We start from the raw sequence: 24,783 nt of genomic DNA, 5'->3' as shown, positions 1-24,783 counted from the left end.
CATTTTCAGCTGGAAAGACTATGAAACAGTAATTACCTATATTTTCTAGGGAAAAATGAATGAAGCTCAAATTGACAACTGCATTTGAAAAGCACTCAAAAGGAACAGCAAGGTATAAATTTTCTGTGAATACCACAGACCTCATTAGTCATCCTGTATGTGAAAAGAAAATGGGGAGACAAGCCACCCACCTCATCTCGGTATCGTGCTGCATTCAGTTCCACGAAATCCTCACTGTAGTTCACCGAGAAGTTGAGGGCGTTCACCAGGTGGGCAGCCACGTGCACGCCTGCAGAGTCACAGCAGACACAAGTCAGGGGGGGTTTCGTGTCACTACAACAAGACGTCAGATCCTCTTCCAAGGTAAATACAGAGTCAAACTTTGACCGCTGTATGAGCAATGGAATGTTAAAGACAGGACTGATGTTTTAAAGACCCAAAAGAGCTTGACATTAAGCATCAAGTAGAGAGATCAAATTTTCAAAGGCTGGAATGAAATAATCCTAGTAAGTCAGACAGAAAATATTGACACACACACACGAATGTATTCACACAGAGACAAACACACACACGTGTGTATAATTGGTGTGTATGTATGAATGGATGGATGTGTAAGTATTTATTTATTTAAATAACCCCTGGATATTTCAGATGTTCCACCTCTTTCACTTCTCTCGCAGCTCCATTCCTGCCATGTGTTTTCTATACTTCATTGCTACCCTACCTAAAATATAGGCCTACTGAAAAAATTTTAGCCAGCTTTTATGTTCTTTACAACCACAGTCAAACCATAATATCCTAAATCCAATAACAAGTGTCAGGAACTCTTTCATAGGACAGAGACTTCTAAAAATAATAATCACCATTTAACGAATAATCTACATTCGATGGCACAGTAAACAGAGTGTTTGACTCAGAGCTCATAAAAAATAAAAATCTAAATTATTAAGATGTGAAGACAAACATACTTTGGCACAGCTAGGGAAAAAAGTAGAAAATGACCTGTGTTCTGGTTCAACACACCCCTACTCCTTTCAACTTTTTTCATAGTAGAAATAAGATTTGTATTATATTGGAAAGAGCAACTTGACCTCATTGCTTACAAACAAAGCCTTATTAGTTTCCTTTTCTACAAAATGAGGGTGACAGATATGAGAGAATTCAATGAGATAAGTAATCTGAAATTGCTTCATAAACCATTACAATTTACACAGATATGGATTGTAGTTGTTCAAAAGAAGACATGGTCTGGAAAACAGAAAACACTACAATGCTCTCCAACCTAGAATGTGAGCTCTAGAGGGGCCAATTGCTTACAAAGACAAATGAAAGTGAAAGAGAGGGACTGGAATTCTAAAATGCCCATTTTTAATGGACATAATCAGCTCTTGGGCATAATCAGATTTCAGAAGGGAAAAGAAAGGTCAAACTAAAAGTGGACAGGAAGCTGGAAGCAGGCTAATTAACAAGCAAGAATTAGTGCCCATTCTGTTTCATGTATAGTTTTCTGTAAACCTACAACTTCTCTAATTAAAAAAGAAATCATCTTGTTCCAGGAGCAAGAGTGAATGATCCAATTGGAGAAAAAATAGGTTCCCAAGGAAGTGTCTAGAGGAGACACAGACTGTCTAGAGGAGAATCAAACATGGCCCAGTATAAAACATTACTTAAGCAAAATTGTCTATGTCCTATAACTACATAAATCTTAAAATCTATAGTAAAAATAGGAGTTGTCATCAGTAAGATGGCAGAGAAAGCCATTCCAAAATCATGTTTCCACAACAGAAACTTTGAAAAATAAGCAGAAACTGCCAGAACTCTGGAAAATAGGCAAAGGTTTTCAATAATCAAGGAAATGCTGAATTTAGAAAAAAAAGGCAACCTGAAAACAGTAGGAAAGCCACAGAGTGCTTTAATTAGCTTTTCCCCACCTTCTCCCTAAGTGTAGTAGTATCTTATGATCTCAGTGTGAGTCCTTTGCCCTAGGTTGCAAAAATAGCAGAGCACTCCTTATTCACAAATCGGGGTATATCTGTGACTATATCTGGGGTATGTCTGGGTTCCAGAAAAAGCAGAGCACTAATCCAAGAAACTGCCTGCTCCCATGTCCCAGAACTCACTCTGAATGGAGAAGTGGTTGGTTTGATTCCTAAAACACAGTGAGGGAACAATAAAACAAATCAATAACTGAACTTCATATCTTGAGGAATTAGAAAAAGGAAAGCAAACTAAATGCAAAGTTAGCAGAAGGAAGGAAGCAAGATTAGACTGAGATAAATGAAATAGAGAATAGAAAAGCAACAGAGAAAACTGATGAAACCACAAGTTAGCTTTAAGGAATGATCAATAAAATTAACAAACTTTAGCTAGATTAGCAAAGAAAAGAGAGAAGACAGAAATAACTAAAATGAAAATGGAAATATTACCACTGACTCTACAGAAATAGAAAGCAGTATAAGAGAATCCTATGAACAAACTTATGCTGTGCTGGTTTGAAACTATTATGTACCCCATTAAAGCTCTGTTTTAATCCTGATCCAATCTTGTGGGGCCAGACACTGTTTAGGGTGGAAACCTTTGATTAAATTGTTTCCATGGAGACTGACCCACTCAATTGTGGGCATTACCATTTGATTAGATTACTTCCATGGAGATGTGACATACTCAGTTGTGTGTGTAGCTTTTCATTAGATGGAGATGAGACTTCACCCATTCAAGATGGGTCTTGATTAGTTTACTAGAGTCCTTTAAAAGGGAGACATTTTGGAGAAACCTCAGATGCTGACACTTGGGGGATGACTGCTTCAGAAGTGACATAGACACAGATATTTGGAGATGCTTGGAGTGATGAAGGATATGCTTGGTGTACTAACAAAGCGAGCAGACATTTTAGACATGCATGTTTGGAGATGCAGAGCCCAGCAGATAGAACCATGTGCCTTCCCATGGGATCTAAGCAAGCCAGAAGCCAGAAGAATCCACAGAGGATGAGAGAGCTATTTAAAACCAGAAGCCAGGAGAGGATGCAGAAGCCAGCTATGTGTCTTCCCATGTGTGCTAGTTTGAAGCTATTAAGTACCCCAGAAAAGCCATGTTTTCATCTTGATCCAATCTCATAGGGTCAGCCATTTCTTTTAACCCTGATTCAATATTGTATGGTAGAAATTTTTGATTAGATTATCTCCATGGAGATGTGGTATACCCAAATGTGGCTATAACCTTTAATAGATGAGATGTGACTCTGCCCATTCACGGAAGGTCTTGATTAGTTTACTGGAGTCCTTTAAAAGAGGAAACATTTTGGAAAAAGTTCAAAGCTGAAAGAGAGAGATGCTTGAAGATCCAGACACTTGGAGAAAATGTGCTTCAGAGCAGAGCAGAGATGATACAGATACTTGGAGAGGAAACCACTGGCTTCAGAAGCTGGAAAAACAGAACCAGGAACAAGGATGAGCAGACACCAGCCACGTGGTGTTCCAGATGGCATCAGCCTTTCTTGAGTGAAAGTAACCTCTTCTTGGTGCCTTAGTTTAGACATTTTCTCGGCACTAGATCTGTAAACTTGTAACTTATTAAGTTCCTTTTTAAAAAGCCATTCCATTTCTGGTCTGTTGCATTCCAGCAGCTTAAACTGATACAACGTGGGATAAGATGGTGGGGTACTAAAGTTTGGGATTTAGTTAGTCCTCTACAACAGCTAGTAAATAGCCAGGAACTGTCTGGAATGGCTGGGGGACATCTGTGACCCAAATCATACATCAGTCTGGAATTGATGGAAGGGCCAAGATTACTGCACAGAACTATAAGTAAAGCTCCCAAACTATGGAGGCTGGTGGCCCTCCCTGCACTGGCATGGTGCTGTTGCAGACACTTCATCATGGGGAAAAAAGAAGCAGTTTCTACTAGAAGCATGGCTTTTCTGGAGTACACAACATTATCAAACTACCACAACTTGGAAAAACTGAAAGCAGGGACATAAATGGACATTTGTACACTAGTGTTTATGGTGGCAGTATTCACGATTTGTAATGGATGGTGGTGACTGTTGAATGGCAGGGTGAACTGTGGGGTATACATACATTGGAATATTGAACAGCTGCAAGAAGGAATGAAGTTTACCTCAAGGTTCATTCACCTTGAGGACAGCAGGTTGAGTGAAATAAGCTAGGAACAAAAAGACAGAGATTATAATGCCTTACTAATATGGACTCACTACAATGTGTAAACTCTGAGAACTGAATTCAAGAGCACAGGCTATCATGGGAAGGCCTATTGTAGCTCTTATAGTAGTCACATCTATTCTAAGTTGTAACTGTTATTTCTAAATTCTGAGATGCTAAGTTCTTTGTGTATTAGCTGATCGTTCCCTGGAATTTCAGATATCTTTATGACACCTAAGACTTAGAGCTAGAGTTTTGCACATATGAAAGTCAACATTACCCCATACAGCAACTGTTTAAAAAGCTGTAAAGGAGATCAGACTCCAGTTAGACATATGGATCAAGACGATCTGGTTAGGACTAAGATAAATCAGACCAAAGGGTAAAGGATGATAATGACTATATTTTAAAACTTCAACTTCTAGGTGAGATCAAAGGAAGAGATATTTATTTGTTGCAAAGGTTATATTTTCTGTAGCACACTATCTAATTAAACTCATATGGTCAGTTTATTCAAACACCATATTTACATGGAACCATGAATAGAGGGTGAGATTTTGTTGGTTTGCACAGGTTAGTGTGATACCCCAATACACTGCAGAATAATCTGGGCAAAAGGCAAAAATAGTCTTTGCAAAATCACCTTAAGAGACTGAGGGGAAATGTGGAAATGTTAAACTTTCCCACCAGAGGGAATACGCTGATATTCTCTCAAGCATTAGGGACTACCAAATCAATAAGACAAGCCCTTGATCTTGGGGCTTGCCCTTAAGTAACTTATTCCTTCAAAGGAGAAGCTTACCCGACTTATAATCATTCATAAGAGTAACCCCCAGAGATTCTCTTTTGTTGTTCAGATGTGGCCTGTCTCTAAGCCAACTCCCCAGGTAAACACACTGCCCTCACCCTAGTGGGACATGACTCCCAGGGGAGTATTTTTCCCTGCAACGTGGGACATGACTCTTGCAGATGAGCCTGGCCCTGGCATCATGGAATTGAGAAAGCTTTATTAACCAAAATGGGGAAGAGAAATGAAACAAAATAAAGTTTCAATGTCTGAGAGATTTCAAACAGAGTTGAGAAGCCACTCTCAAGGTTATTCTTATGCATTATATAAATATCCCTTTTCAATTTTTGATATATTAGAATAGCTAAAGGGAAATGCCTGAAACCATTGAATTGTAATCCAGTAACCCTGATTCTTGATAATTGTGTAACTAACTGTATAGCTTTTACAGTGTGACCGTGTGATTGTGAAAACCTTGAGATTGACATTCCCTTTATCCAATGTATGGACAGATGAGTAAAAATAAAGAGAACAGATAAATAACAATGGGGGATAGGGGATTTGGATGTTTTGGGTGTTCTTTTATACTTTTACTTAAAATTTTATTCTTATTTTTATGTTTTTATGGAGTAATGAAATTCTTCAAAATCAATTGTGATGATGACTGCACAGCTATAATGATGATGCTGTGAACCATTTAGTGTATACTATGGATGATTATACAGTATGTGGCTATATCAGTAAAATTGCATTTTAAATAAGAAATATATGAAAGAAGTTCTATAATCCTAATTTTATCCAAAAATGTATATATAAAGTATTCATGTTTATGTATATGCCTAGAAAAAAGACTGAATGAAAGCATAAAAAAAAAAAAGATCATATCAGTGGTTATATCTAGGTGGGGAGATTACAAAAATTTTCTCCAAATTCTTACAGTGAACAAAGAATCATATATTATTTCGTTAAATAAAACTCCACCACAATATAGGTTAATTTATCAATAAAATTTATCAAAATAAATTCATCAATATTGCTCTTTCCCAATCTAATTAAACACATGCTTATCTTGAGAATAGTAGAACATCTACCAAACAGATAGTAATAGTTGGGCATTTGTCATCTTAATTTAAAGGCTTCTATGTTAACTGCATACTTACAGTTCAAAAGTGCAAAGGCATCCTTAGAAGAATCACCATTCTTTCTCAAGTCCCCTAAAAGAAAAATCCTAGCGAACTGCCATATGAGATATTTCCTAAAAGGATATAGTCACCTTCCTTAAAAGGACTTTTAGATCAAAAGAATTCAGGATTTCTATTTTTAAGCAAAATGGAGGAAGCCCCACCAGACACTTTGCATGGATTCTCTCACTTAATTCTCACAACAGAGCAATGATGTAGGTAGACTCATTCCTATTTTATATGCTAAACTGGTTTGAAATTGCTATGTACCCCAGAAAAAGCACATTTTCTTTCCTAAGTCAATCTCATGGAGGCAGACCTATTGTTTAGGGTGGAAACTTTGATGGGGTTGTTTCCATGGAAATAGGACACACCCATTTATGGTCTAATCTTTTGATTAGGTTACTTCCATGGTGACTGGTGCAGCCAATTGTCAGTGTGATCTTTTGATAGATGATGTCACTCCACCCACTCAAGGTGGGCCTTGATTTGTTTGCTGGAGTCCTTTAAAAAGTCAAAAAATTTGGAAAAGCAAAGTGGCTTCAGAGCCAACAGAGAAGCAGACATTTGGAGATGCTTGGAGTGCTGACAGAGAACAGATGTCTAGACACAGATGTTTGGAGATGCAGAGCTCAGCAGATGTCGCCGTGTGCCTTCCCGTGAGTTGCTAAGCAAGTTAGAACCCAGAGTTGTATCTCAGAGGAGCTAAGTGAAGGCCCACAAATGCTTATAAGAAAACCACTGGCATCAGAAGGTGCAAGCAATGGAACCAGGAACAAGGACCAGCAGATGCCAGCTATGTGCCTTTCCATGTGACAGACATCAACCTTCCTTGAGTCAAGGATCTTTCTCTGGATGCCTTAGTCTGCACATTTTTATAGTCTTAGAACTGTAAACTTGTAACTTAATAAATTCCCTTTTAAAAAGCTGCTCCATTTCTGTTATATTGCATTCCAGCAGCATTTAGCAAAGTAATACACACATTATAAAACTAAGGTTAAAAAAGGTAATTCAGCTAAGTTTAGACCACTAAGGAGTCTGGAATTCAGATCCTGTTTACCAATTCTGGAGTGCATGGTCATTCATGGAATACTCTACACTATTTCAGTCTCTTCAGTGTTTTCCAATTGAACTAGATAGTTGGACATAAGCACAGTTAAACAAATGAAAGCAAGTGCCAAACTTTCCCGATTTTGTTCCATTTATGACCTTCCACCCTTCCTTAACCCTAATTTATCCCCAACCCTTATTTACCACACCCAAAGTCCTCATTTCATCCTGAACACTTACTCCATCCACAGCCTTGAGCTGCACTGGAATGCTAATCCTATCACTGACCCTCTCCCAATCTCTCACCTTCGTACCTAAAGACTACTGATGGGAAGATGAGATGATGCCTAGAGATGGGAGAGTAAAGATGCCTGTTTCAACAATGCTCAGCAATTTTTAAAAGCTGACAATTAAATGATCTTCTCATAACGGCTGCATCAAAACATTCCTCAATAAAAACGCCCATACATAAATGGCCAGTTAAAATGTCCTTAATATTCAAATAGCTATGACATTTCAAATAATGGCCAATTCAAAATGCTAGGTGGATGACACTGGGATAATTAAAACCCAAAATTGTAAATTATAATCACTAATTCCATTCTAAAAACTTTATGTACATATTCTCATTTTAGCCTTACAATTAGCTGAGATAGTTGCTACCATCAATTCTTTTCTTTTTCATTTTAAAGTTAGAAATACGAAATACTGAGGATCAGAGAGTAACGTCACATAGTAAGGCAAAAGTACAGCCAAGGATAAACCTAGGCAATTCAACTCCAGAGTCCATGTTTGTAATGACTACATTTATTGTTTCCTGTCCCAAAAATGTGAAAAGTTCCACATAAATGTTTAGGATAAAAATGTATTGAAAAGTTGTTCTTAAAAGCAAATGATCATCATTTTATTTTTTTTAACTTGGAATGGCGCTACACAAATTTCCACAACTTACAACATTTGCTCTCCTACACAATTATTAATATCAAATAAACATTCGTCAAATATAATTTAGGGTACATTCTATGAATATACATTTTGCATTCTAATTTTCATATATTTAAAAACTTTATGTCATATTATAATTTGTAGAGTTGGAAAACATTTAGACTGCTCCTTCCAATCTTTCTAAATATTATTTTCAGGAAACGTCCATTATCAGCTTGGAGGTAAGCACCTGGACATTATAATGCAAAAACCCAAAGATGTTCAGTTATTGTATCCCCCCAAGACAACCATTTGTAAACCATGGAAGAGAAAATTAAGCTACATAATAAGAAAATCACTATTTGATGGCAGCAGTAGCCTATACAGCAATAAACATGTTATTCTCAAATTTGTATTCTAATGTAATATTTAACATCTTTTGGCTCTCTTACCTGAGAAAATACAGATAGTAACACCACAGGTTATATGGAATGTTCTGCTTTTATCCAGCAATCTTCTTGTTCTCCTGCTTGGAACCTAAATAAAATAATTTAACAGTAAAAATGATACAACAAATAAAATTTGTACAAAGTTTTCACTGTTGTATAGTTTATAATGTTAAAATTTTGGAAATATGGCAAAAAATATGTCAATTAAAAATCTTGAGATAATTTATGATATACCTAGTTAATAGAACACTCTGAAATCATTAGGGAGGATGTAAGAAGGCTATATGTACTGATACGGAAAGATGTGCAAAATATACTGGTAGGTAAAAAAGTTATGAAGCATAAACTACACTATGATTCTATAAATTATTTAAAATTAATTTTATTATATATTAATATATATACCAGGTCTTGACCCCAAACTGTCGTCAGTGTTTTTCCTGGTTGGGTGAGATTTGGGGAAACTTTCACTGATTATTGTGCATGTTCTTAGAATAACTTGAATTTTACACTATGTATGATTTTGTAGTTTAAAAGTAAGTTTTTTTTAGGTGAAACAATGTCATCTGTGGTATTGAATGTCTGTTTGAACTTGTATAATAATGTCAAGCATCTGAGACCTATGTTTCACATCAAGGAACAATTCTTTATGACATTAAATACTGAGAGATTAGGTGGGTACTTTTCATTTTCTGTCACTTATCTTTTCCTTCATGCCAAGCCAGTGGCCAGCCACTGGGATTAAAACCTAGCATTTTACAATGGTAGCCAATTTAGGGAAAGAGTTATTTCTCAAATCACTGCCTTAAAAGTAAAGAGCTTCCAATTATAATTATTTGAAAAGATTGAGAAATTTTACTAAAGTAAATCCACTCATATGTACGTCACAGAATATCAAAGCCACCTCAACTTACCAAATTCTTAAAATATCAGTTTCTGTCCAGCAGTGCCTTTCAATCTTACCGAGAAAAAGAATAGACAGACACATGCACATGCACGCATGGGGATAACCAAAGGAAAAAAAACTCTCCATTTAGTTTTAATGAAAGGACTGTCAAAGTACTTTTCTGTTTTCTTATATCTTTCGTTTTACTACAATAAATAAATATGGCACTGCTATTTAATTAAGACATATTTTTCAAGTCTGTTACACAGCTCAAAATGCATCTGTATTTTAAGCAGAGATAAGTTACTCCCAAACACCAGCAATCATACCACATACGTTCAAAAGTCACGGGGCTCTTGACTGCTCATCAACTGAATGAAAATACAGAATCTCAATGAGACATAGTGGAAAGACCTCAGAACTGGGACATATCATAGCTCTGCCATCCACCATTCTTCTGGGCAAAGTTCTTTAAACTCTCTATGCCTCAGGTTCGTTGTCTGTAAAATGAACCTAAAAATATCTGCTTGCAGAATTATGGGAGGATTCGTGAGATTATATGTGAAGTGCTTAGCAACATGCCTGATACCGATGCTAACAATAAGTATTTCTATCATCGTCTATGTTTCTTCAGCATGGAAGAATAGCTCGGCAATCACCTTCACAGGAAACATCATCCTTACTGTCATCTTTGAAGAAACCCTTAGGAAGTCAGACCATACTATAATGAAAACTACGCAGGACTAATATGCTACTGTCACACCTGATCTTTCGGCTGGAATCTGCAGCTATAGGATTTTTTTTCTTACCTTCTGGGATCCTCGAAGATAAGCCAGGAGGGTTCGGCACATGGGTAAAAGGATAAGGCTGCAGTTGAGGTTAAGAACAGATGCGGAGGCTCTGCTTAGACACAATCCTAGCTGAACAAACAAGGCAAGGGTCAAAACACAGTCAAAGACAGAAGGCAACTACAATGAGCCCCAACCTGGCGTTCATGCTGCAGGTCTCACTCTTTTCATCCTTTCAGGATCGTGGCAAATGCCAGCTTCTTCAAGAGTCATAGATAATCCTTCCTCCTTCTTCTCACCACAACGCCCACTCCCCACAAGAGAAACTGGTCTCTCTGCTCTGCACTACTCGCATGAAACTTAGTACTTCTCTCACTTCAGCAGGTGTTATCATCACCTGAGTTTCTTCTTCCAACACAAGGGTGATTTCTTGTTCTGCCCCCACCATACTATTCTGGGGCTTAAGAGCCGTAGAGAGCCTTGTTTTATTCTGCACCTCCACATACTGGTGCAATATTGGTTTCTCTGTTCACTGATAAGGACACAAGAATGTCAATCAAACCGTTTTCATTTCTGTTCTCTCTGGAACACTCTCAGACTCCACACAAGCCACCCTCTTGTATATGGCTCTCTGTCTCCAAACTCCTCACCTTAGTAACTCTTCTGATCTCTCAGGTTTCATCTTAAACACTACTCCCCTAGAGTTCTTCCCTGATCCTAAACTAGGAGAAACCCCACTGTTAGAAACATTCCTTTTGCTCTCTGTACTTCCCTTATTATTATAGTATCAAACATTTTATTGCAGTCACCTGTGTAAATGCTCTCTCCCTCCCTGTTAGGCAGTGAGCTCTGCTACAGCAGGGAATGTGCCTGTCCTATTCATATCTGTATCTGCCTGAGTCACCACACCTTATATATAGTAGGTGATTAAACATATTTGCTGAAGAGATGAATGGACTAATAAAAGTCAAACCTCCGATGCCTACACCAGTTCATTTTTAGCATTTCTGGCTTGATTTTCACCTCTCCTACCTAGCTGGGTCTCTTTCCCTCTCCAGATCCTCCTTTTCATCCCACCTCTCCCTAGGATGTACAAAATTATAGTCCCTGTTACTGGTGGGATGACCTTCTGCAGTTGGAAAAATATCTGCAAGTAATAGGGAACCTAAGACTTAGAACAGTGAAGGCAATTAAAATCTACTTTTGATTATTAGAGTGTAGGCTTCTCTGCAACTTGATAATATGCAGTGGAGAATTCTTTAGTATATGAAGCTCCCATTCCAAGGCCTTCCACAGTCTAATTTTCATCCATAGAATTCAAAAGTACTATTGTTTGGTTGTTTATTTTCAGGAGAATCAAAGGCAATATGACCTTGAAGTCTGCATTGTAAACATTCTGTTTTCTTAAAAACTGCATAATCCTGCCAATTCTCACATGTTTATTCTAATCAATTAACAGAAAATATAAGGGAGATGAGGCAGGGATTCAAGTTGACTACATCACAGTATGGGTAAACTGGTTCTCCGTAGGGGGCGAAAAATATCTAAGTTGTAGTGATTTGCCAATAGCTGTGTCTAAATACTCCAGCCAAGACCAATTTCAAGCTACCAATTTGACATCACTGAATGCAGCTGGGAAGACATGTGAATGAATGGCTCTCGCTACCAGGTCCAAGCATGCCACTGGATGGATGTATGCCTCAAAAGGGATAATAATGGTGCCTAATCCACTGGGTTGCTGTGAAGAGTAAATGAAGTAATATACGTAAAATTCTTAGAATTCTTACAATCTTGTCTAGAACTCTAACATCCACTTAATGGGTAGTTGGTACTTCACTTTTTGGTAGAGGCTGTCATTCTGGGTGATACAAGGCAAGAATGAGGCAGTTCCATCGAGGGTCTTGGCTCAATTCCCTCACCAAATTTCTCTGGGGATCCAGTCATCTACACTACAGGGCACAACTCCAGATGCAAGAATATATGTAAAGACCTCTTAGCAAATCCACAGATCTACTACAGCCACTTAAATCAATCCAGGGATTACGGGAAGGAGGTGAGAGAACTGAAAAGACTAGGCATCTACAAGCACAACCCCAACATCTCTGCAGAAAGTGTCCTAGTTCCCCATTTCAAATAAGATGGTGCACTTGAAAACTGGAATTTATAAGCCTGAATATGCTTGGGGAGCAGGACATGTCATGGTTGTTAGGGTTTTTTTAGCATCATATTCTCTGAGAATCACTAATTTAAAGCATTACCTCATTAAAATACATGAAACATAATATAGAGTGGAATATATAGATGTTAGCAAACTCATTACAGGCCAAGCACAATTCGGAGGACTTTCCATTCATTAACATATTAAACCTCCTGCAACTCCCGAGGTTATTATCATCTCTTCTATACGGTGACAAAATTAAGTCACAGAGAAGTTAAGAATTGAGCCAACATCACACAAGTTCTGGAGCCACCATTCAAACCCAGGGATTCTGGCTCGAGCATCTATACTGCTGATCACTACGTTAAACAGATTCTTCACACTGACTTCAAAATAATGCCTAGGTCAGTGGCCGCCACACAGAGCACAGTCAACAGTTTGTGGATGAGTGGGATAATGGGTGTTTGAGGTAAGCAGTTCTCAGCAACATCCCTAGACTCCTCTCCTTAACCCCCTACCCAATCCCAAGAAGGTATTCATCCTCGTTCCTCTATTATCAAAGAAACTATTCACCAGCATCACCACACAGTGTGGTTAGGACGGAATGCCTAGTAAACTTATTCTCGATTTTTGTTTGGTGTGTGTCATAGTATCCTGAACTTTTATGCCTTTACCCTTTTCTCTTGGTAAACGGTGAGATCTACAAGGAGAGTAAACTATGCCTATAATGTGCTTTCATAGGATCTTAAACATTTTTATTTCAAACCTCACTTTATCAATTGCTTTTCTAAAATTTTTTGTGGATTAGTAATTTTTATTTATTTATTTTTAATGTTTTCTTCATGGTGAAATATAAATAAAAAGCAATACATTTCAATGTACATTTTAACAAGTAGCTATGGAACAGATTTCACAGTTTGGTATGGGTTACAGTTCCACAATTTCAGGTTTTTCCTTCCAGCGCCTCCAAGACCCCGGAGACCAACAGAAATGCCAATATATTGACTCAGCAGTCACGTTCATTTGTTAAATCCTATCTTCTCTGTTAGACTCCTTCTCTTTAAATACATATATACCTAAAAGCAATACATTTCAGAGTACAACGCAACAAATAGCTGTAGAACAGATTTCACAGTTTGGTAGGAGTTACAATTCCTCAATATTAGGTTTTTATTTCTAGCTGCTCAAAGGTACTGGAGGCTAAAAGAAATGTCAGTAAAATGATTCAGCACTCATTTGTTAAACCCAGATTTCTCTGTATAACTCCACCATTACCTCTGATCGTTCTCACACTCTGTAGGGGTATTTGGGTTATGCCCATTCTAAATTCCTTTTAACTTTTTTTTATTGTATGGTATAACATATATACAGCAAAGAAATAAAAAAGCAATAGTTTTCAAAGCACTCTTCAAAAAGTGGTTACAGGACAGATCCCAGAGTTTGTCATGGACTACCATACCATCCTTTCAGATTTTTCCTCCTAGTAGCTCGAGAATATAGGAGGCTAGAGGGCTTAAATACTTTTTTATCATCACAATCAACTTTTATTCCTACTTTTTTTTGTGAATAATAACATATATACAAAAAAAGTGACAAATTTCAAAGCACAGCACCACAGTTAAATGTAGAACATTTTTCAGACTTTGACATGGGTTGCAATTTCACAATTTTAGGTTTTTACTTCTAGCTGTTCTAAAATACTGGAGACTAAAAGAGATATCAATTTAATGATTCAGCAATCATATTCATTTGTTAAGTTCTATCTTCTATGTATAATTCCACCATCACCTTTGATCTTTCCATCCCTCTCTTTGGGGTTGCTTGGGCTATGGCAATTCTAATTTTTTGACATTGGAAGGTTCTGTCACTAATATGGAGTGGGGAGATGGAACTATCTGATGTTCTGGCTAGGTTTCAGGACTTATCAGGACCAGGGACCCATCTGGAGGTTGTACATTTCTGGAAAGTTACTCTAGGGCCTGGAACCCTTGTGAAATATTATATATTGCCCTAAGTGTTCTTTAGGACTGGCTGGAATGGTCCTGGTTGAGAGTTGGCAGGTTATGATAGGTAGCAAGGTCTACCTGAAGCTTGCATAAAAGCAACCTCCAGAGTAGCCTCTCGATTCTATTTGAACTCACTCTGCCACTGATACTTTATTAATTACATTTCTTTTCCCCCTTTTGGTCAGGATCCAATTGTTGATCCCATGGTGCCAAGTCTGGCTTCATCCCTGGGAGTCATCTCCCACATCGCCAGGGAGACTTTCACCACTGGATGTCATATCCCATGTAGTGGGGAGGGCAATTATTTTACTCACAGAGTTGACCTTAGAGAGACTGAGGCCAAATCTGAGCAACAACAGATGTCCTCCAGAAGTAACTCTTAGGCATGCCTATAGGTAGTCTAAGCTTCTCTGCTACTTACATAAGCTTCACAAAAGTAAGCCTCATGATCGAGGGCATGGCCTATTGATTTGGGTATCCCTAAAGTTTGACACAGTATCAGGGGATTTCCTGATGGTAAGGTTTAATAGTTCATAGTCTTTCTCCCCTCCCTCTGGGGACTTGGTCAATACTTTTTATTATCTGCTTAATATACTCTAGGATGTTTTCAGGCCTAACAATAATCTATACAGGATTAAAAGACCTTTTCTTATTCTGTGCTCCCTGTGTTTCAATTGTTCGAATGAGCTATACAGATAGGTTGAATTAGATTATGCACTATAGCAAATGTCCATTCCAGATCAAATAAACCTTTCTTCCATTGACCTCAAAGAGTATGTGTGGTTCTAAAATATAGACACTGTCTTCCTTACCCCAGTGTTCTGAATTACTTTACCCCAACCTGCCTGGCTTCATTCTTATCTCTAAATATCAGTTTATATATATATAAGACAGTCTCTCAAAATCCAGAAATAATAACCACTATTCTGGACTTAATGTGTCTGCTCTAAAAGCTTACAATCTAGGCCTCTGTTTTGTTTAAGCATTGTCTAAAGGTGACCATACCATTGTTTTTTGTTTCTGGCTTATTTTGTCTCACCAAATGTCCCACAAGTTCATTCACATCATTGCATGCCTCACAACATTGTTCCTTTTTGTAGCAGCCTTTTTTGTCTCTTATGATGTCTTTACATTTAAAGTCTATTTTGTCCAATATTAGTATAGCTACTCCAGCTTTCTTTTGGTTGCAACTTACGTGAAAAATCTTTTTCCATCCTTTCACTTTCAATCTATTTGTATCCTTGGGTCTAAGATGAGTCTCTTATAAGCAGCGTATAGCTGGATTATGTTTCTTAACCCATTCTGCCAATCTATATCTTTTAATTGGTAAGTTTAGTCCATTAACATTCAAAGTTATTATTGAAAAGGCATTTCTTGATTCCATCATCTCATCTTTTTAATTCGATTAGTCAAATTTATATATTCTTTTCCTCCTTTCTCTGTGTATTCTTTAAATTATCCTTAGTGGTACTCTTCACTTCTGTGCCGTCCTCCAAACCTCCCTCTCTTGTCTTTTTTTTTTTTCAGCCAGTAGAACTCCTTTAAGAATCTCTTGTAGGGCTGGTCTCTTGTTGACAAATTCTTTCAGGACTTCTTTGTCTGTGAAAACTTTAATCTCTCCCTCAATTTTGAAGGATAATTTACCTGGGTACAGAATTCTTGGCTGGAAGTTTTTCTCTTTCAGGATCTTGAATATATCATACCACTTCCTTCTCACCTCCAGGGTGCTAGTTGAGTGGTCTGAACTCAGTCTTATTTGATTTCCCTTGTATGTAGTAGATTGTTTTCTCTTGCCACTTTCAGGATTTTCTGCTTCTCTTCAACATTTGACAGACTGATTAGTATATGCCTTGGGGAAGGCCTATTTGGATTTATTCTGTTTGGAGTTCTTTGGGCTTCTTTAACTTGTATATTTATGTCCCTTATGAGGATTGGGAAGTTTTACCCCATTATATCCTCAACTACTCTTCCTACCCCTTTATTCCTCTCTTCTCCTTCTGGGACACCAATGTTCTTACATTTGTGCACTTAGTTTTGTCTATCATTTCCCTGAGTTCCCATTCAATTTTTTTCATGTTTTTTTGCCATTTGCTGTTTCGAGTCTTTGAAGTCAGTTATCCTGGCTTCTATATCACTTATTCTTTCTTCTGTCTCTTTAAATCTGGTGTTGTGTGCCTCTAGTATGTTTTTTATTTGATCAACTAGAGTCTTTAATCTCTATGATTTCCACTATTTTTAATTTATTTTTTCAAATTCCTCTTTGTACTCTTCTACTGTCTCCTTGATCTCCTTTATGGCATTTGCTATCCCACTTATTTATTAAGGTTACAGGTTCAGGGTCCTCTCAGGCCCGAGTTGTATGAATATCTTTGATTAGTTGCTCTATTGCCTGTGTCTCCTCTGGTGTTTTAATTTGGTCATTAGGCAGGGCTATATCTGTCTGCATTGTGATATGCTTAGTGATCTTCTTGCTGTCTTCATCACATGTAAGTATCTTAATTGATTTACTTTGGGAGTTGATTTCTGTCAGTAGTCTAAGGCCTTGTGTTTGCTGGATGTTTGAACAGCAGAGAGCAGGGCACAGGGTGGAGCACTCAGTATGCTGATTTGTTTCAGGGCAGATATGGTCGCAGGTTGGGGATGTTATGCTGATGCTTGTGAATGTGGGCACCCAGTGGCCAGGGAGGATGTAGCTGTGCGGGTGCACCAGTCTGGGGGGCGTAACTTTAGTGTGCACTGGTCTAAGGTACTGGACCCTTTGTGCACATGCATAGAGCTGTGGCAGCAGGTCAGTGTAATCCTTTTGTGAATTGGGGCAGCTGTGACCGGCTGTGCAGGTCGGCACTTTCTCAGAGCTGGGAAGTGAGGCTGAGGGCTGTGCCTATCAATTGCTTTCAAATGTATTTTTAAATGTAATCCTCAGATCAACACCAAAAGTAGGCTCAGTAATGTTAATTATTGCACCTTCTAAGATGAAGAGCTTCTAAAAAATAGTAGCCAGAAATTCTTACTTAATTGGCATGGGGGCAGGGTGTGAACATCAACATTTTCAAAAACTTCCCATGTGTTTTTTTTTTTTTCGGCATGGGCAGGCTCCAGGAATCAAACCTGGGTCTCTGGCATGGCAAGTGAGAACTCTACCACTGAGCCACCGTTGCCTGCCCCCATATGATTTTAGTGTGCAACTTGGGTTAAAAATAACTATCTTGGGGCGGGCCGCGGTGGCTCAGCGGGCAAAGTGCTTGCCTGCTATGCCGGAGGACCTCGGTTCGATTCCCGGCCCCAGCCCATGTAACAAAAACGGAGAAACAGAATACAATAAAACAAGAAAATGTTTCCCTTTCTTCCTTCCTTCTATCCTTCCTTCCTTCTCTCTGTCTTTCCTTTAAAAAAAAAAAAAAAAAAAAAAATAACTATCTTAAGCTATTTAGCTAAATTATACTATTTATTCTATAGGTCAAAAACTGCCAACCATTAAATCATATAAATGAAACTGTATGTTTTTAAACCAACTGGCCAAATTAATTTTTCAAAAATACTTGAATTTTTTATTAAAAAATACAAAGGTAAATATTCTAAGTTGGCATAAAAAAAAATTTCACCTACAGAAAGCTGACATAGTAAGATAAAACAACATTAGATCTAATGTTTCCTTAGCATCCAATATGGAACAGGCATTGGGTTAGTTGCTTTTAATGCATTACAGCAATTTTTTTCAAAAACCTTGTAAGGTAAAAAGTATTATAACTATTTTACAGATGAGTTATATAAGGGTCTAAGAAGCTAACTTGCCCAAAGTCATATGATTAGCAGGAAATGAAATCTGTCCTCTGTTCAATATGACTCTTTTCATCCTAGGGTTAGCCAAGGCAAAACATCTGGCATTGGAGGATATGGAAGGAAGAATATTAAACTAAGGAAGGTGAGGAAAGCCTGCTCCAGGAGCTCACTTGTGTTATATACAGTATGGCTTAAGTGGTGAAAACAGAATGCTAGTCATCCAAGGTTCTTTCTGGTTTGAGCTCTTCTCAGGCCCGACTGCTTCACTTCATTCCTTGGTCATGAGTTCCTTCACTAGCCCTAGCCAGTACCATTTTCTCTAGCTGGTATATTTGTAAATGTGTTTACATGTCTTAGACTTCAAACTTCACTGAGCTTCTATCCATTGCCTTGCTTCCGATATATTTCCTCAAGGCTAGTTCATAGAGAGGCAGAAATCCCAAATGTACCTCACCTTTCCTCACTCTACCTTCTAACTCTTGGGTCTAGGGCCATGGGAACTGGCTTACTCCTTTCTGCTTTTTCATCACATCCAGGTTATAGGTTTCTTAAAAGCAAGGGACCTTGTCTTTGCCCCTTTGCATCTTCAGCCCATAGCACAATGGCAGTGTTCAAAAAATGTTTGTTGAATTGAAATGAATCTTTAAACATATGTACCATGATTTGATTAGTACTTTTATTTGGTTATAACTGCAAACTTCACATATTTGCTGTCTTCGGGGTAATTTTATTTATGAAGCTTTGTTGTCTATCAATAACTTTAAAACGGTCAGCTCACAAGACATGGGAAAGAGTTATAAAGGAGTCACTGAAACCACTGCCGTTATCAAGAAGATAAAGTCAAAGTCCTTCTACGTATATGAAATACAGTATTATGTCAACAAATGAAAAAATTTGTCTTTTATAAAAGGTAAGAACTTCAAGAAAATGAATTCCTAGTTCCGTTATTCCTACTTCAAGATTAGATCTCTACATTCATCCATCAAAATGACATTCAATAGATCTTAAGTGAATAAATTAATGAATAAATAAATGAGGAAAGGAGGGAGGGGAGCAAACACAGTATGAAAAAGAGAGGAAACTATAAAAAGAAAAGAAGTGGGGGCAGGGGGTAGGAAGGGAAGAAAAAGCATTGTCTAGAAATTCAGAACTTTTATTTACTACCTTCCTTAATTTTCCGTAATCTTCCATTCTTCCACAGAAAATGAAAAATAAGAATGGGAGAAAACAAAAAGGAAGAAGAAAGATAACCATCCCATCCTTTTTCTCCCATTCCCCATCTCCCATCCTATTCCCTCAAGGAAGAGGCAGGAGCTTTCCCTTTTTAAAGCTTCTTTAATCAGACTGAATAGACTGCAAATTAGAATACAAACAGTGCCATTCTTTTGACATTAGCAGGGACTGGAAGTGCTAATCACACTAACCCACAAAAAATCTCCAACCCTAATTCCTGGAACCTGTGAATATGTTGCATTACCTGCCAAAAAAGGACATTGCAGATATAGTAAAGATTACTGACTTTAAAATAGGGAGATTATTACATTACCCAGATGGGTCCAATCTAATCACAAGAGCCCTTAAAAGCAGAGAACATTCTTCTACTTGGACAGAAGAGAGCTTGGGCACAAAGGGTTATCGGAGTAAGTGTTCTCTGGCTCTGTACTATAGAGGTCCATGTGTTAGGACCAGAGACAGCTCACGTGTCAGACAACAAGAAAACAGGGACTTCAGTCCTACAACTGTAAGAAACTGGATTCTGCCAACAACTCACACAAACTTAGAAGGAGATACTTCCCAGGTCTTCTCAACAAGAGCCTGGATGACCAACATCTTAATTTCAATCTTGAGACTTGGAGTAGAAAAAACAGGTAGCTCACTCAGAATTTTGACACATAGAACTGTAAGAAAACAAACTTGTTTTGTTTTAAACCTCGAAGTCTGTAGTAACTTGGTATGGTGGCAATAAGCAATTGATACACTGAAATTGGGCTCAACTTTTAATGAGGTAATATAAGAATTTTAAGTCCTAATAACCAAAGACTTATTCCATAAAGCCTTCAGATACATACTTTGATTCTTTCTAAGTTATTGTAGCAAATTATTGAAAATACAACTTTGAAGTCACACAGGTCCCTTTAATGAGATTTTTAACCTTTTATTTATAACTATGTTACCCTAAGCAAGATCTCTGAGCTGTTTCTTCATCCATAAAATGAAGAAAATAATACTTTCCTCAAAATGTTATTGCAAAACTAAATATGATACTGTATGTAGTACTATTAAATTTCTAAATATTGGTTAATCATATAAAAATCAACAGACTAATATACACTATATTTATATATACAATTTTGCATCCAAATATTAGAGAATACAGATTATTGTCAAGCACAGATAGAACATTTACAAACGCTAATCACACTGTGTTTATAATCACATGAAGCTAGTCTCTACAAATTTCAAAGTATGGTGTTATACACATCTCTTTCTGTAGCATCAGAAAGTTAATAACAGAAGTTAATAACCAAAAAATTTTAAAAGCTAGCAATTTTGAGGCTCTGAGGGAAATTTATAGCCTTATAAGCTTTTATTAGAAATGTAAGGAATCTAAAAATTACTGAGCTTAAGATTTTAACTTAAAAGTAACAACAAAGTTAACCCAAATAAAATAGAAAAAGATAACAATGATAAGAACAGAAATCACTGAAGCAAAAATAAAAATACATTGAGAAGAATAACAAAGCAAAATTGTTGGCTTTTGGTAAAAACTAGCAAAACAGACAAATCTTGGGCAAATTTGATCAGGATGGAAAAATAAAGCAAAAAATATATGATACTACTGATAAAATATGGGCATAAATATAGATATAAAAGATTTGAAAAAGAAATAATTATCGATGGCATTTGTGCTAGAACATTTTACAACTTAGATGGACTAGGTAAATATCTAGGAAAATATAACTTATAGAACTGTAGAAGTAGAAAAAGAAATGTTAAATGTCCAAGAACTATTAAAGAAATTGAAGTATTAGTTTCAAATCTTCTGACATAGTAACATCAGGCCTAAATGGTTTTGCAGGTGTGTTCTATCAAACTTTCAATTAGGAGATCATTTCAATCTCATGCAAACTCTTCTTAAGGAAAAAGAAAAGGTTACTTCTTAATTCATTCAATGAGGCTCTGTAATTTTGATTCCAAAAGCAGAGAGGAAGAGCATACCAAAGGGAAAATTAATAGCCCAGATCAGATCAAAATATAGGTGCAAAAATCCTATACAAAATAGTGGTAAATCAAATCCAACACTATATACATAGTATACCAAGACAAGTTGTACAGAAATGTTGCAGTTTAGAAATATTGTACTTTAATATTAGAAAAACTACATTTTCAGACTAAAGGAGGGAAAAAAGGATTATGATCATCACAATGAAGGCAGAAAAAGAAGTTGCATTCAAGCTTAAAAAATAATAAAAGATAATTAAAAAAAACGGTTATAATCTAATAAAGTATCTATCAAAAAAACCTTTAATAAAAGGACAAAGTTAGCTCTACCACCTTTTCTTTTAGCGTTGTACTAGATACCAGAATAATATAATACTTTTTCAGTAGAGTAATACAATAAAAATACCTTAAAATAGAACATATTTTGTAATATTATTTAATATATTGTATTCAATATATATTAATAAACAGTAGTTGTTTACTGATGATCTAATTATCTACAGAGAAAATCCACAAGAACCTACAAACAAATTGATAGAAATAACAGAAGTGTATATAAGGTGGCAGGATATATGATAAATATAAAAAAGCCAACTGGACTGCTATATAAAAGCAAACATTAAAATTTAAAAATATTTAATATTCTAAGAGCTACAAAAATTGTAAATTATCTAGGAATAAATCTATCAAAAAAAGTGTTAGACTTACATGCAAAAAAATCCCTAAAAAATCTAAGAGAAGAACTAAGTAGATATAGAAATCATATTTTTATGTAGAAAAACTTGATTTTGTGAAGATATCAATTTTCTCAAAATTGATTTATAAATTAATGAATGTCCAATTAAAACCCTGACAGAACTATTTATGAAGCTTGACAAGCTGATTTTAAAATGTATGTAGAAAAGTAAAATAGCAAAACACACTGTTAAACAAATAAGACTAAAGGAAAAAGAGAAAGGATTTGGCCTTTCTCCAATGAGTAGAGAAATGGAAAATACCAATGAGTAGAGAAATGGAAAATAATCCTTTTTGGATTATCTAAAGAAAATGTAAAATGTAATTTTCTCACCTCAATCAGCAAGGTTATTATGATTTGGGGTTGATGGGTTTTTGTTGTTTATTTAAGCCTCCAGAGATATAGAATAATTGTTATATCTTTTGATCTGACATCTGTATATAAGAAAATTTTAGCTCCAGGGATTTTAGATGACAATTTGATCTGCAATTTGAACATACCAGAACAAAAATCCATTTGAAATAAATTAGCCAAAAGCTATTTTACAAATTCAAGTCATAAGAGATACAAATATATTATGTTTATTTTGAGGCTCGATGTTTTAAAAAAAACCTTATACTTCATTGGTGAACCATTTGTTGCATGTCTGGATATGTTTTATTATTGTGTTCGCATTAAACCATGCAGTAATTTAATTCAAAGTGACATTAAGTATCCCCTTGGGGTAAATGAAGTTCATTTTGACATTCTATTAGTCCTTGTAATGCTGCAAATTCCACCAGAAATTTTACCAAGAACCCATTTCCTTATATATATTTGTTCCTGAATAAAATTACTTTCTCAAATTGAGAACTTATTTTTACTATGCTATCAGAATGAAGAACTTATTCAGAAGCAGTGGAAAGGATAAGGAAAACAAAGAGAGGGAGCCTGTTAGAAGGGCACAATAAAAAGAAACATAGTTTCTTTTATACATGAGTAATATTCTAACAAACTATGAGCATTTATTTCATTTAATTATTATTAATCCATGACCTTCTTAAGCATTAGCTACCTCAAATGTTCACTAATAAGAAAATACGATGTGTCTGGCTCACTCTATGCAAACGATTTGTTTTACCATTCCTAGAGAGGTTAACATGCCACTCTGGAGTTTCCACATTTCTTTCAAATTAGTTGTCAGTAGATGGCAGTGCTACTTTCATGTTTCAAACTCCACCTGTCAAGGTCTCTAAGAAACATAATCAACTGAGAATTCCATATGCAATTTTTAAAATTATAGACATATTTTAAATGAAGTCTGAATAAAACAGCTTAGTCTTATAGAAAATTACAAGAAAATATGCCATTTGAAGCAAGCTATAAAAGAATATGTATCAGGTAGAAGTCCATGGTTATTTTCTTAAAATTCGAATGACCTGAGTTATTATCTTAAAGCTGCTACTTACTACCTTTTAATCTTGAGCTAGTTAACTATCTGTTAAACCAAGGTTTCCTTATCTATAAAATTAAAATAATATGCCTACGTTTTAGAACTTTTTGAAAAGAAAACGACTTTTAAAAATGCAAGTACTAACTGAAGAGTTACGGAAGATCCTACCACTTCAATTCTCTTACAAAGAACATTTTTTGTGTACATCCAAAGGGTACAATTTAAACTTTTTCATATGATGTTCTCTGACTAGTTACTGTTGGTTTGTTTTGCTTGGGTACTGTTGTTTTGAGTCAACTGATATGTGTGCGTTTGCTTGAAACAGAAATGCTAAAATATAATTTTTGTTACATAAAAAAATGCAAGTGCTATATAAATTTAACTTATTGACCTAGAGTCACTATATCACATTTTGGTGGTTTGGAGTTGTATGTACTTACCCCACAAAAACATGTTCTTAAACTTAATCCATTCCTGCATGTGTGAATGCACTGTAAACAGTCTTTTGATGAAGCTACTGCAGTTAAGGTATGGTCCACCTCAATCAGGATGAGTCTTAATTCTATTACTGGAATACTTTATTAGTAGAATGAAATTCAGATGGAAAGAGGAAGCCACAGAAAGCTGCCAAAAGTTAAAATTCAATGGAAACAGAGAGGCCAGGAGAGGCCACCTGTGCACTGCCCTTTGACAAGAGAAGCCAAGGGCCAAGGATCATGAATTGCCAGCCCCCAACACCAGCCGTTAGTAAGAAAGCATAGCCTTGATAATGCCTTGATTTGGATTTTCTTTTAGCCCTCAAAACCATGAACTAACAAATTTCAATTGTTTAAAGTGACCCATTGCAGAATATTTGCTTGAGCAGCCAGGGAAAATGAAACAAATCTCATCCATTCTTCGAAATGTTCTCTTCTGTACTTCTACAGTATCTGTACATTATTCACTCAGCAAATATTTGTTATCAACCTACTATCTTTCAGGCAATTTACAACATACTAGGAGTCCAATGGCTAACAACAAAAAGTTCTCGTTCCCTTTGGGCACTTTTATTTTAGTAGGAAACAGCTATTAATCAAATAGCTGCAAAAGTAAGTATAAACAGTAACTGTAAGGTATGTGTGAATAAGTGATGTAGAAGTATAAGCATGGGTAACAGGAAATTACATCTAAATTAAGTCAGGAAGGCTTTCTCTGTTAAGTGAAAAATGAACTGAGACCTGGAGG

The 24,783-nt window shown here is 36.4% G+C and overlaps 1 protein-coding gene across 5 annotated transcripts in view; it reads right to left on the bottom strand.

The window, feature by feature from the left end:
- NOX4 (NADPH oxidase 4) overlaps positions 1-24,783 on the bottom strand; it is a 171,569-nt gene that overhangs the window by 125,298 nt on the left and 21,488 nt on the right. For 3 of the 5 annotated variants that reach the window (XM_077113313.1, XM_077113314.1, XM_077113316.1), the window contains exons 3-5: positions 10,247-10,357; positions 8,555-8,639; positions 192-289 (exon numbers count right to left, since the gene is read on the bottom strand). In XM_077113313.1, the coding sequence (XP_076969428.1) occupies positions 192-289; positions 8,555-8,639; positions 10,247-10,357 (294 nt within the window). Of the gene's footprint in view, positions 1-191; positions 290-4,079; positions 4,165-8,554; positions 8,640-10,246; positions 10,358-24,783 lie in introns of those variants that run through there. The other 2 variants (XM_077113318.1, XM_077113317.1) reach the window with 2 other exon arrangements.

This window comes from Tamandua tetradactyla, chromosome 8, assembly GCF_023851605.1.
Source record: "Tamandua tetradactyla isolate mTamTet1 chromosome 8, mTamTet1.pri, whole genome shotgun sequence".
Lineage (NCBI taxonomy): Eukaryota > Metazoa > Chordata > Mammalia > Pilosa > Myrmecophagidae > Tamandua > Tamandua tetradactyla.
The sequence above is the reverse complement of the archived record's forward strand: the minus strand, read 5'-3'. Positions and strand labels throughout refer to the sequence as shown.